A 15,240-nucleotide genomic window follows, 5' to 3' on the forward strand; every position below is an offset into this window, starting at 1 on the left:
GATGTAAAAATGATAGCAGCCGAAGAACTGCAGCACACAGGACAAAATGAAACAGTTGTGAAACCAGAAGAATGTAATAGTTGCTCTTATGCAATAAAAATAAATCATAATCCTTAAATCCTAAATTTTAAATATTCTAATTAGGGAGGGGCCTTCAAGAAATCCTTCCAGAATACAGTTTTTGAGCTGGTTTCACAATGATGTGCTGAAAAGTCAGGAAAGAAACAGTTTTAAAAAAACACTTCTTGCAACATTATTTCCTTCTCAGTAGAAAAATACACAAACAATTCGAAATAGATTTAAATCTTTTACCACTTGCTTTAATTATCAAGTTAATTAAATTGTCTGGCTTCAATTCAAATTGTTCCTCTTGTCTGCAATTGTAGATCGGGTCTTACTGCCTGCAAGGCAGGCGGCCCAAGATCGATTGCTGTCAAAGGGTGAGCTGCCTGTAGAGTTGCAACAGGTGCCTGTAGTTTGCTAGCATTATTCTGATTGCGCTTGAGGCCCATGTTGTGGATGCCTTGGGTCTCATGGTTTGTGTGGTGCCTGAGCAGCACTAATTCTGGCCTGAAAATAGGCCAGGGCAAATTTATACCGCATTGTGTTCAAAAGTTAGTTTCCAATGGTGCTGTTTCAGGGTCCTTACTATTTTCTTTAAAATTTCTGTTATTAAAACCAGTATTAAGCAAATAAGACTGTATCTCCTAGTATGGGAGGACCTGTGGTGGGGAATCTCCATTTGATCAACAATTACTCATCCCATTAGAGAAAGTTTTAAATGACAATATGCCACCACTCAATTTTCCCAGCAGCAAGGGAATTTTCAGGAGAACATATCATGTCGTACCAATACTGTTATAGCCATAAAAGGGCAGTAAGACTGCAAGGGGTGGTAAAACTGATATCATTAATAGGAAAATTCATGTAACAATGATGCTTTTTAGGCTCACTATCCACTTGCAATTCTGTATGAAAAACATATTGAGTAAGTTACTATTAGATCATGTAGACAGAACCAGACTATACTTAAACTTCCTCATGGGTTTTCCATATATATGCATTAAATTTTGAAAGCCCATGAAGGTTTACACGTATATGATGGAAATCAACTATCTGCTAAAGGTCACGTTGGTCCAGCGAAATCAACACACTTCCTCTTTGGCAAAGGTTCTTTTGTGGAAAACTTGAATTAAAGGGATATGAAGTATATGGAAGAGTATGCAGCTTGGCCATAACAGTCAACAGTGCAAAATAGACATGGTAAGTAACTATTGTTTGCAGCTTTTGCTTTATGTTGTTTGGTATGGTTTTCTCTTAGAGAAAGTTAAATGCTGATTGTAGCAAATATATATTTTATCACTATTAAGTACTATTAGAGCATTAAACACATCTTTCAAAATATGAGGAAAGTGTGAAAAACAATAGGCTGAAGTGTCCTATTTTTAAAGCACACTGCCTAACTTAGTGCCTTAACAACCTGCCAAAGTTACACAATGGGCTTTCTTTGTTTGCAGTTACTCACTGATGAGAACCAGCAAGGTTATGTACAGAATTGTGACACTACAAAGTCACGAGTAGTAAACCGCATGTGAAGCTTCCATGACAATGTGGGAACAGCAGCTATTCAGAATCATGGCAGAAGATAACAGATGGTTCACATATTGTGGGAAATGTACCACAGCACTTTTGAAATTATTGTGGTCTTTCACTAGAGATTGTTCCTTAAAAAATTAGTCTGGTTCTTCCTTTACAAGTGCTCTGTATCAGATATTTACGTATTACAGGCTTGATAAGGACCAGAGTGGACTAAGGGACTTGCCTTTGTAAGCAGAAGGCTATAGATTCAAAACTTAGCAGCAAGTGCCCCAGAATCAGGCCATAGGTTCAAGTTTAGAAGAGAGAAGTCAATTTTTCTGTGCAAGGGGCCAGATAGAATAGAAATGTTTAAAGAAGAATTGGTGAGATATTTATGGGAGTGGGATATGTAGAGGGTTTGGGGATTTGCTCAGTATTTTGCAGGCCTGTATTTTCCTATTTGTCTGTGTGCTTTATTTTATTTCAAATGGTGAAAGATGTTTTTTATAAAACTGTTCTTGAAAATGTAATCTTTCTGACATTTTCTTCATTACAATGTTGACTTTATGTGATGACAGAAATAATAAAAACACAAAAAATAAAACAGATCATCTGGAGATCAATTTGGTGAAAGTGGGTGGAACTTTTCCCATTTGTCTAGTTTTATCCTTTAACTAAATATAATCACTTAAGACTGATACAATCAGGGCTGTTTTCTTGTATTGTATTTTTTCCTTCAATTAACCCAATGATAGTCTTTATGCACTCAATTAATGGGTAAATAACACAGTATCTTGGTTTCTTGACTCCAGGTATACATTGGTCATGGAAGTAGTAAAATTAATCTTTTAATGAAAAATACAAGAATGCTTGGTTTCACCAATCTATGTTTTAAAGCTCTTGTTCCCCTATTTTGTTAGTGTGTTGAATTGTAGAGGAAAAATGATTTCAAATTATTGCTCATTTATATGTTAAGGATACAGGATAAGAATTCTAATGGTCCTACTATCTGCCTATTTATTAACCTGACATTATCGCCTCACTAAAACCCATTGATTTCAACATTGCCCAGTGCTGTAGGTTTAAAAATTATATTGGTCTAAATGTATTACTTTGATAAAGTATCCCCACAGTTGTGAGGATGGTTAGATAATGTGTAATTGCAGCTCAACATAGTGTTACATTTGTCAAACAAATTCCAAATCACTTTAGGGAGAAAAGATTGCTGGATATGCATCTAAGTATTAGCAGAGCGAGTAGTTTCAACATCTTGTTATAAAGTAATATCTACAATTTTCCTTTCTGAATATGATAATATTGGACTTTAATGGAAGAAAGCAGCTTACTTCAGAAAAAGAGAGGCAGTACTAAATTTTAATTAACTTTCATCCTCAATAGCTTTAAAGAGTACAGCAATTTCTCAGTGGTCACCTTAAGGAGAATGGCCAAGGAATCTTGGAGCTAGTTTATTGCTTGCATTGGAGAGTTTTTGTTAATATTATTGTGACAAATTAACATTAAGTGACTTGACAATAATTCAATTTTACTTTGATAACTAAAAGTAAAAGAAACATAGTTATTCGATTTTAATAATTTGTTCTGTTTTGTTACTAGTGAATTCATGAGGGACAAAGATCAAAAGCAAAGCAAAATCTAAAACAACTTCTCTGACTTAATAAAACATTGAAGCAGGACGTGCGCAAACGCTACAGAATGTACAATTTTTGTTGATTTTAGTTTAGCGGCTGTCAGGATAAGTTTATTTTCTTCTTTCTCTCCCTGCGCTTCCCCAAAAGTCCCAACACTGACCATGGGAAATGATATTTTTCTTAAAAATGTGAATATAGAAATCGAATCCCATAATTAGAAATTAGAAGTTTAGGAGCCAAGACCAGAAATGCATATAACAGTTCTTTTTTGTTGCAATTATTTTTTTTATTAAACATTCGTTTAGTCTGCAATTATATTCTAAAGCAGGTCTTTAGCTTTTAAGCAGGGGAAGGCTTAAACATTTTTACATCTTTGAAATAGTAACTGGAGTAGCATTTACTCAGCAATTGAAGGAAACTTTTTAGAATCTCACCTCTTGAGTTTTACACAAATTTGATGCTCTTAAGGGTCTTAATTTCCCATTTTCCTTTTGTAAATTTATATCATATCCACAAAAAACAAGTCATTTGAAACCAGTGAACCAAATTAGTTTTGTGTTGTGAAAATTATGGTTTTCCGACTGTAGCAGGAGTGCTGATAACAAGACTGGTAGAAAGCTTCTGTCAAGACAGTTAAAAAAGTTAAAAGTTAAAACCTTGAGCACTAACTAACTACCTGCTGGAGTGAGATTCCACAGCTTCATGGGTCAGTTTCTGGGCCTTCAAGGTCAGATGTCATGTCAGGGCTATGAATTGCATCAATAACAGAATCCTCTAAAGCATCATTTTTTTGTGGGCCTCATTGGCAAGGCCAGCATTTGTTGCCCATCCCTAATTGCCCTTGAACTGAGCGGCTTGCTAAGCCATTTCATAGGGCAGTTAAGAGTCAACCACATTGCCTTGGGTCTGGAGTCACAGGTAGGCCAGACCAGATAAGGATTGCAGATTTCCTTCCCTAAAGGGTATTAGTGAACCAGATGGGTTTTTACGACAATCAACGATAGTTTCATGGTCACCATTACCGAGACCAGCTTTATATTCTAGATTTATTAATTGGATTTTAAATTCCACCAGCTGCCACGGTAGGATTTGAACCCATGTCCCCATGGCATTAGCCTGGGCCTCTGGATTACTAGGCCAGTGACAATACCACTACTCCATTTCCCCCTAAATTGGCACTGAATGGCTGCAGTGAGAATAATTTGAAAGAATGTTATATATTTGGCAGTTTCATGGTTGTCATTAAGTACGATGGGGAGCCTCAAGGTAATAAAAGGCTTTATTATGTTTGGCAATGCTGAAAGCATTGCTGCCAAATCGCCCAGCAATTTGCAAAGGAATTAGGACTCATGGTGTATCTCCTTTACTGCAGAAATTGAATTTTTTTTTTACAAATATTAATTGTAAGTACTGTTTATGCATCATTACAATAATACATTTCCCAGCAATTCCTGCCTGCTTGTTTTACAAATTTTGCTTTAAATTTCAAAGAATCGAATGTGATTTGAAGCTGGATTAAGTGAGAGAATTGGGGGACTGGTGGCTGGGATGTCAAGACTTTGGGGTATCATCTGAAATCCAAATCTGAAATGTCCAACTGTATGGCAGGACTTCTCAGTGAGTCTTTTCACAGCTAGTTGTGAAGGGTGAAAATCTATTCCTTGTAATTTTGTATTTGCACAAACAAATAAAAAAGGGACTGTAAAACAGATTCAGCAATAGTTAAGAAACAAGATAATTTTTAAAATGTGTTTTCTGACCTGGAGTGGGTACAGTGGGTTTAAACAGGATGAAACTAAAAATGAGAGAGTTCAGTTATGTGGAGGGATTGAAGGAGCCTCGGTGATAAGCAAATACTGGGAAAAGAAATCTGAGAAAAGTGTAAATTGTCATTTAGAAAGCCATGGATTAATCAAAGACAGTCAGCATGGATTTTTTTTTAAGGTAAGATTGTACCTGACTAACTTGATTGAATATTTTTGAGGAGGTAACAAGGAGGGTCAATGAGGGTAGCACATTTAATGTAAAGCCTGGACTTTAACCAGGCTTTTGACAAAGTCCCGCAGGGCAAACTGGTTAGAAAAGGGATGCAATGGAAAGTAGTATTCCAAAACTGGCTGACTGGCAGGAGGGAAAAGGTAATGGTTGACAGATGTTTTTATGACTGGAAGGCTGTTGTTGGGTTCCCAGGGTTGAGTACCAGGTCCCTTGCTTTGCATGGTATATATCAACAATTTAGATTTAAATAGAGAAGGCATAATTAACAAGTTTGAAGATAATACAAAAATTAGCCATGTGGTTGATAATGCAGAAGAAAGCTGAAGGCGGCAGGAAAATTGAGATGGACTGATCAGGTGGGAAGGAAAGTGGTAAATGGAATTCAATCTGAAGGAGTTTGAGGTAATGCATCGGGGAGGACCAAAAAGGCAAGGGAATGCACTCTAAATGGTAGGATACTGAGAAATGTAGAGGACCGGGGTACCTTGGAGTGCATGTCCACAGATCCTTGAAGATGGCAGGACTGCTAGATAAAGTGGTTAAGAAAGCATGTGGGGTACGTTCCTTTATTAGCCAAGATGCTAATGTAAGAGGAGGGAGGTTATGCCAGAATGATATAAAACACACTAGTTGGGCCACAGCTAAAATATTGCATACAGTTTTGGTTACTTCATTACATGAAAGATGTGACTGCACTACATAAGATGCAGGTGACATTTAGGACTCCAGGATTGGAGAATTTTTGCTGTGAGGAAAGATTGCACAGGCAGGGATTGTTTTCGACAGAGCATAGAAAACTGAAGGAAGGTTTAATTGAGGAGTATAAAGGAATGAGTCAGAGTGAATAGGAAGGGCCTACTTCTCTTAACAGAGAAGTTAATAATGAGGGGGCACAGGTTTAAAGTAATGGGCAGAAGGGTTAGAGGGGAGTTAAGAATTTTTTTTTTCATCCAGAAAGTGATGAGGGTCTGGAACTCTCAGCCTAAATGGATGGTAGAGCCAGGGATCCTCATGCATTCAAAACAAATACTTGCGCGTGCATTTTAAGTGCTGTAACTGACAGGTCTACAAACCAAGAGCTGGAAAGTGGGGTTTGGCTAGATAGCTCTTTTTCAGCTGGCGGTGACATGATGGGCAGAATGGCCTCCTTCAGTGCCATAAACTTTCTACCTTTCTGTGAAAGAGCAAAGTGCAAAATTTGTATGATATCTGAAACACGCAGAAAATATTTCCATTATTCAAATCTTAATCAGCGGTCTGTAAAGTTGTACAAGAACATTAGAAATAGTTACTCATTGCTTGGAGCCCCCTGAGGCTTAGTGGCATGGTAAACAAGTGTAATTTTTTTTAACGCCTCAATAACTAAACACAGGAAATAGTGAGAGTGAGAAAAAAAAATCATAAACTGATAATCATTACATGCAGAAAGATAGTTTAAAATCTCTCAAAGTTATTTTTCCACCACGGTCCTACACAAGCATAACTGTCAGGTAGCTTTGTTTCCTGAAAATGTGTTTTCATTCACTACCACTAGAGGGCACTAAAAACCAATGTGTGCAAAGTGTCCACTTGTAACTGGTTATGGTCACCAGATTACTGTAAATAGACTCCCACGCACTGCTAATTGATTCACTATTCCAGTAATTTTCTCTTTCAGAATAGATGTAGCAAAGTTATGCAGAATCCTATTCACAGCGATAGCAGCCAAAAAAAAATCGCAGCCATCATACAGAGATGAAATGCACAAGTTCTAGGAAGCAAAGATTTGTTTAACGTACGCCAGAAAAAGCAGCATGTTGCATTCATGTTACTTGCCAACAAAAAGAATTTAAATTGACAGCTATTATTTAACATACACTGTTCTGTAGATATCTTATGCAAAAACATCCCCTCTTCAACTACTCAGAAGGGATGGAATATTCAGTTTATTTATGGGTAAAAAACAAATTTGGGGCTTTTGCTTTTCCCCCCTACGCAATTTTAATTGGTTACATCCATACCCAAATGTAATGTTTTTTAAGCCTTTAAAAATTAAAATCCAAGAAAATTGGACAGAGGGCCTTCTAAACTACAAGACATGGCACAGAAGAAAAACTCAAAATTGAAATAAACAGTCGACTGCATTCGCAACTGAACAAATCTTACTAAGTCACTCTCCATTTGCTAGGGGGAATCAGATGCATCACAGGTACTTTTACAATTTCACAATCTGGGCATGGAACATGCATCAGGAATTTGGGTACAGCGAGCCCACAGCTTCTTCCCACTGAAACCAATGGTTGGAAAATTATGGAGCACATGCTCAAATTTTCAATATGCTTTTGGCGTTCAAAGCTCCATGCCAGGGGGAGGGTTTAATGACGTAAAATTACCTCATTAGGCCCATTTATATCCATTTTCCTGATAGGCTAAATACACACTATTCTACTTCATAAAATATGCTTATTCCATAAAATATAATAATGTCACAGACCACAGAATAGGGAAAACAACCAAACACCATATTGTAGGTATGGCACCATTCACGACCACCGGATGTCTCAAATCCCTTTACAGCCAAAGTGCCTTTGAATGTACTCACTGTTGCAATATAGGAAATGTGGCAGCAAGCTCCCACAAACAGTAATGTGATAATGATCAGGTAATCATTTATTTTGTGATGTTGATTGAGGAATAAGTATTGGCCAGAACACCAGGGGGCAATTCCCCTGCTCTTCTTTGAAGCAGTGGCATGGGATCCTTTAGATCCAACTGGAAAATGGAGCCTCAATTTAACATCTCATCCGAAGATGGCACCTCTAGCAGTGAAGTCTTTGCTCAGCTTTTGTCTTCAGCTCCTGGAGTGGGACTTGAACCTGGAACCTTAGGACTTGGAGGAGAGTGTGCTGCTAACTGAGCCACAGCTGACACTAGATAGCTGTAGTAGTAGTAATAATAATAATAATAACAACAACAATAACAGGCCCCAAAAAAACCCTTTGGCAAAATGCTGCTACCCATATGGTGTGACATTCTTCAAGAGTCAATCTACCTGAATTGAGATTCAGTAAAAATTCTTCTTTTTTCTACCCACATTAACCAGAACAAGCCAAAATAGAATTCATTTCCACAGCTTGCTAAAATAAAATGTATACTAAACTCAAGGCATTAGATAATAAAGTTATGGGGCTATATTTTCTGGGCTGTGTGTTTGGGCTACAGGTCTGCTCCACTGTAAGTTTTGTGCTTGCCCAACATCTTCTCAGGATCATTTCCTAATGGCTGCAAGACCCTGAATTGGGTTTTTTACCAAGAGCTTGCCAAAGAGAAGGGAAAATCTTGCATAGCTGTAGCTCTGAAAAGGAAACTGTACGATTAGAATTTTATCGTTACTTGTTTAAAGGCTGCGAGAGTAAAGGAAGAGGCAAAAAATAGAATGTATGGGCAAAAAAATGAAGTGGTGCAGCATTTAAACCTTCTGTCTCTCATGTTGTAAAGTGAAGATATTGAAGAATTTGGTGGCATGAGGTTTGCCCTGTGTGGCCGATCTGGAAAAGCAGGTCAATGTCAACTGGAAGACTCAAATGGTTATTTTTATCCTCAGTAATATTATGTTTACAAGGTGTATTATAAATTAGATTCCACAAAAATAATCATTATGCACGCAACTAACTTACAACACAGGCATGACTGCTGCCACTGATAGTGAATGAACACTTGATACATTCTTACGTCTCTCAGTCCATCGTTTTAAAGGAGTTAACCAAGATGCTTTAAATTGAGTTAATGTCTGCATTAATTGACAGAGAACTTTACAATAAACCATAAATGCTCGTCTGGTAACAAGGTCTATACTGCAGTAATTTCCAGGCTATATTTCTTAAGTGGTATTATACAAAGCACAAAAGATACTTGACATGAAAGTGCAGTAACCTATTAAATAATCTCTTGCACAGCAATTCTTTCTGCACTATGTTATTAATATACTGCAGTAAAATTAATTAGGCTGCTTTTGCTGCCACAGCAACTGCAAGGGGTGCACTCCCGCAAATGGAGTCACAGAGGTCATGACATCACTGCCAGCGATGCCACAGGTAGCTGCCTGCATCAAAACTTGACTGAACTAATGGTAACGTAGAAAAGGCAGTTTGTTTAAAACTTAGATATATATTTAAAGTGCAAGCTTTGATAAATGAAGTCTTCAAATCCTATGTATAGCGGTGAGTGGTGCAGCGAGGGAAGCAGCAAGCTTCGGTGAGCAAAACGGTGACAAGTGGGGTGGTAAGCGAAGCGGTGAGTGGGGCGAGCATTCAACAGACAAGGGGTGCATAATGATGATGTCAGCTGTGCTTGCATCTATAGATGGAGTGGGTGCCGACTTCCTGTTCCTGTGCGCTGGCAGGAGATATAATGAATGAATGAATGAGAGGTGGGTATTTTACTGAAAAATCAAACATGTTAGTTTTTACAGTTGTGGATTAGAGAAGAATACAACATACCTGTTGGTGGGAGACAGTCTTTCCAATCAAAATATCCAGCATAAATCCCAGGCTCTAGAGAACCAACAATTGGATCTGCTTTTAGTTCAATATACGTTTCAAAAAGCCTCTGGTCCAGGTGCTTCACTGCATCAATGCTCACCTGCAAATATGACATTGCATGACTTCAGAAGATCTTCCAAAGAATAACAAAACATAGAAAGTTAGAAACAAATTCAGAAATGGATGGTTTCTGTCAAATGATTGGAAAGTAACACATAGTAGTGGGAAACAAAGGTCAGCTGGTATCTGTGGACAGCACAGGCAGCTGATGATTTGAATGCATACCCATCAACAAAATTAAAGGAATGAAAGGCAGGCAAATTAAAATAATTGAAGAAAACAAACAGGTTAGTTTGCTTTATCTATATTCGCCCCTCCTACATTGCATCTGATTGCATTAATATGCCTGTGTGCCTCTGATTTTCCAGTTTTGAATGGTATACACCTGAACTTGTCAAATAGAAACACAGAAAATCCACTGCACGGAAAGAAGAAATCCAGCCCATGGTGCCCGTGTCAGCTGAAAAAGTGTAATCCAGCCTAACCTGCTTTCCAGCTCTTGGTTCGTTGCCTTGTAGGTTATAGCACTTCAAGTTCATATGCAAGTGCTTTTTAAACGCAATGAAGGTTTTTGCCTCTACCGCCATTTCGGGCAATGAGTTTAATACCCCCACCATGCTTTGGGTGAAAAGATTTCACCTCAGCTTTCTCTTAATACTTCTGCCAATTAATTTCCATCTAATTCCCCTGGTTATTGATCTCTCTGCTAAGGGAAATAGGCCCTTTCTATCTAGGCCCCTCAATTTTCTATACCTCAGTTCAATCTTCCCTCAGCTCCCTCTCTCCCAAGAAAACAATCCCAGCCTATACAATCTTTCTTGAAATTCTTCAATCCTGGCACCACCCTCCTAGATCTCCTCTGTAATCTTTCTGGTGTGATCACATTCTTCCTGCAGCACACTGACCAGAACTGTATGCGGTACTATAGCTGTGGCCTTACTAGTGTTTGTACAGTTCTAGCGTAACCTCCCTGCTCTTATATTCTATGCCTCAGCTAATAAAGGAAGCATCCTGTATGACTTCTTAACCACCTTATCTACCTGTCTCTGCACAGATGCTGACTGACCTAAATTGTGCTTCTACCTTTTCTGCTTTTGTTTCCAGTATCTGCAGTATTGTGCTTTTTACTTGGAAAGGAACACTTTTCATTCAGTAACTTTGAATTTTGGAACCACTATGAATATTACAACGATGTTACAACTGTGTGTAGGAACACATCCCTAAGAGTCCAAAACTGCGTATGGCCGCCATATTTTAAGTTGAACAAATATAGGCATCAGATTAAAGCATGAAACCTTAAAAGTATACAAGTAAAAAGTTTGCTTCCATGAGAACGCTTACCACAAAACAGACTTTATTACCAATGATATAAAAAGAATTGTGAATTAAATTAACAGAGGCGTTAGCATATAAGTCGATATTTGAGGCTTTCATAAATCGTTTCAAAAACTGGGGTTGACTTCTACATTGAGTATAAAATGTGAACTGCCGGTGAAGGTAGTGGCCGTTTTGAAATGTGGAAAAATACACTGGTAATTCATACTAAATTAATGTGGCATGGTTTCTTGAATAAATTAATTATACAAAGATGCCTTTAACCACAATGGAAGCAATTTAAGACCCATCAAATTCATTGTCTTTGGCGTCCGACACAAGGAGTTCATCAAACTGATCCTGACTAACTTTGGCTATGACATCATTGTAAGGCTCCCACTCTGAAGTAGATTCGGCACTTATGGTTTCAGAATCATCCCTGCACAACAAATGTTTTTCCTCTCCATCCATTCAATTGGTTATTTTGCATTTTTTGAATTATCTGATGACAGTTTGTGCATTAATTTGACGAAGAAACCACACAAAACATCAAGTGGGGCAGCACTCTGTGAGGGTTTCTTCTCCGACAACTATCCACCTATTATATTTGGTGCAAATATGATCCTTTAATGGTTTATTGAGGCACACTTCAAAAGGTTGAGCTATGGATGTTAGGCCCCGCCCCTTGTATTACAATGTGGGCGCTATTTAATTAAATGATTAATTCAATATACTTCTTACTCAGGGCTACTTTTACATTAAAATTAAGACATGAATTTCTGTATCATTGAGATCTCTGAACAATGCTTTTTCCAGCAATTCACTAATTATTCAATTAACTGCACTAATGTTAGTGATATTATTCATCAGTGGAGTGTGTATATATTAATTGGGCATCACACTAGAATGAATGTGAGCATCTTTGCTTAACAACCCTAATATCACCATTTGAAACTCAGTTATAAATGGAAATTCTTTGAATTCTTAACTTAACAGAACACAGATAATGATTTCATTCAATCAAATGTAAAGCTGGGAAACATATCTACTTCTGACCACTTGCATAACTCAAAGTCATAGGCAGAATCCTAGGAATAGGTGGATAATGCATCATTCCTAATTTTGGGGCTGAACTAGATAATTTCTTGCTTTGAGCATTCCTTGTCACTCTTGTAAGTGTACCCTATATCCCCTAAGATCAGGAGTATGTCCTTACAGTTTAATATCTAGAAACCTCATTGTGTAGACTGGACACTGATCTTGCACATACCTCACTTGAATTTCTGGTTTTTTGAAGACAGATCGATGAGCACAAACAAACTGGATCATTTTAGATGAAATATACGAATGAACAAAAACTATTAGAATAAGATATACCCACTTCCTACTATTCCGTATAATGTCAAACCCATGTTAAACAGTGGAAGCAGCAGGTTGTAGAAATAGCTATGCAATCACACAATCAAATATCAGGTCAAAGCTCTGCAGTTCTGTTGCGAATGATTGTGGACAATTAAACAACTAATCAGAGGAAGCTCCATGAACATCCCTGTCCTCAGTGATGGGGAGCCCAACACTTCAGTGCAAAATACAAGGCTGAAGCTTTTGTAAGCATCTTCATCCAGAACTGCCAAGTGGATGATCAATCGCGGTCTCTTCCTGAAGTCCCCACCATCATAGATGCTAGTCTTCAGCCAATTCAATTTGTTCCATCTGATATCAAGCAGCAAATGAAGGCAATGGATACAGTAAAAGTTATGGGCCCTGACAACATCCTGACTGCAGTACTGAAGGCTTGTGCTCCAGAACTATCTACGCCCTTGAAGCTGTTCCAGTACAGCTACAACACAGGTATCTGCCTGGCAATGTGGGAAATTAGCCAGGTATGTCCTATCCACAAAAAGCAGGAACAATGCCAATTCAGTCAGTTACTTCCCCAGTCTAGTCTCAATCATCAGCAATTTGATGAACAGGATCGTCAACAGTGTTATTAAGCAGCAGGTAGGCAGCAACAGCTAGCTCACTAATGACCAGTTTGGGTTCCGCCAGGGTCAGTCAGCTTCAGACCTCATTACAACCTTAATCCAAACATGGATAAAAGCGCTGTTCTTCAGAGGTGAGGTGCGAGTGACTGTCCTCAAGGAGAACATCTGACAGAATGTGTCATCAGCAGTCCTAGCAAAGTCAATGAGAATCAGGGGAAATCTCTCCACTGAGTTGAGTTAAACCTAGCACAAAGGAAGATGGTTGCGATTGTTGGAAGCCAATTATCTCCCCCTGCACAACGCTGCAGGAGTTCTTCAGGGTAGCATCCTAGGCCCAACCATCTTCAACTGCTTCATCAATGACCTTCCTCCAACACAAGCTCAGAAATGGTGATGTTCGCTGATGATTGCAGTGTTCACTTCCATTTGCAACACCTCAGATAAAGAAGCAGGCCATGCCTGCATGCATCAAGACCTGGGCACAAGTCAAAATGATGGAATACTCTTCACTTGCCTGATGAGTGCAGCTTCAATAGCAGTCAAGAAGCTCAACACCATACAAGAGTGACAAGACTGCTTGATCATCACCCCATCCAAAACTTTCAACATTTACTCTCTCTACCACCAATGCACAGTGGCAGCATCTACAAGATGCACTGCAGCAATTCAACAAGGTTCCTTCAACAGCATCTTTCAAACCCCTGACCTCTACCACCTCGAAGAAGAGTAGCAGGCACATGAGAACATAACCATGTGCAAGTTTCACCCTGCCCCAACCCGCCAAACCCCACACCAAAACCCCCACCCACCCCCAAGCCACATACCATTCTGATTTGGAATTACATCATTGTTCCTTCATTATCTCCAAGTCAAAATCCTAAAACTCCCTCCCTAACAGCACCATGGGTGTTCAAGCTCCACATGGACTGCAGCAGTTCATGACAAGTCACACCACCTTCTCGAGGCCAATTAGGAATGGGCAATAAATGCTGCCTTTGCCAGCGATGCACATGTCCCAAGAATGAATAAAAAGGGAGTACACCAATTTTCAATTCAGCATTGCTGAACTTCCTAGCAGTTCATTTAGAAAGTGAGACAATAGTTTGCCTCTTCTTTTGTTGCAGGTTGCAGCACCTGCTGACCAGACTGCTTTCCCTAGAGAGGAAAACCAAAGACAATGTCTGACCCCTCTCCTCAGCTCTGTGTTGAGGACTGGGTAGCCAAGCTACAAACTGAAGGCGTCAGAACTTGGATGAGAAACCTTTCCACCACATTCCCATTTCTCTGTGGTGTGTGTGTTGTGGAAGTTACATTGCTTGTTTAGTTAGGCTCCCTACTGTGCTCAGTGGATGAAATCAATCCAGCATTACAGGTGAGAAGATTGCTGAAACGTGCTAACAATTAATCGGACATTCCTTCCCCAACACACCAATGCCTGGCTGAAACTACACAGAATTCTGAATACAAATAATTACGTTAACAAATTTGCCTAGTATCTCGAATAAAGATCAGAAACAACATCCTGGATAACTTCTGCCTTCACGAAAGTTAATTCCCTGTAAACCAAATAATTTTACTTCATGGCAAAATCATTATATAAAGGAAGCAAATTGGTAAAAGCTGTCAAATGTTGCATGCATCCTTAGATTGTGAAGGGGGAAATAAATAAGAAAAATGGATAAATCACAATTAGCACTGGGGTGGGGATGGCCTGTACAACCCAAAGATACTTCTTTCTCAATAAATTCCAGTTTACAAGTTACTTACATAGGATATATGGCACAGAAACAGGCCACTTGGCCCAACCAATTCATGCCAGTGTTTACATTCCACTCAAGACTCCTCCATTCTTTCCTCATCTAAATCCACCATCGTAACTATCTATTCCCTTCTCCCTCAAATGTTTGTCTAGCTTCCTCTTAAGTGCATCTACGTATATATTATTCACTTCAACCATTCCCTGTGGGAGCGAGTTCCACATTTTTACCACTCTGAGTAAAGTTTCTTCTGATTTCCCTATTGGATTTCTTACTAACTATCTTATATTTACAGTCTCTAGGTATGCTCTTCCCCACAAGGGGAAACATCCTCCTTGTATCCATTCTATCAACACCTTTCATAATTTTAAAAGACCTC

The 15,240-nt window shown here is 38.7% G+C and overlaps 1 protein-coding gene across 1 annotated transcript in view; it reads right to left on the minus strand.

The window, feature by feature from the left end:
- The window catches only part of exoc2 (exocyst complex component 2), a 302,692-nt gene that overhangs the window by 45,298 nt on the left and 242,154 nt on the right, over positions 1–15,240 (minus strand). The window contains exon 23 of the mRNA XM_078539476.1: positions 9,704–9,845. Coding sequence (XP_078395602.1) covers positions 9,704–9,845 — 142 coding nt within the window. The remainder of the gene's footprint in view (positions 1–9,703; positions 9,846–15,240) is intronic.

The sequence above is a fragment of the Cetorhinus maximus genome, chromosome 3 (genome assembly GCF_964194155.1).
Source record: "Cetorhinus maximus chromosome 3, sCetMax3.hap1.1, whole genome shotgun sequence".
Taxonomy (NCBI): Eukaryota; Metazoa; Chordata; class Chondrichthyes; order Lamniformes; family Cetorhinidae; genus Cetorhinus; species Cetorhinus maximus.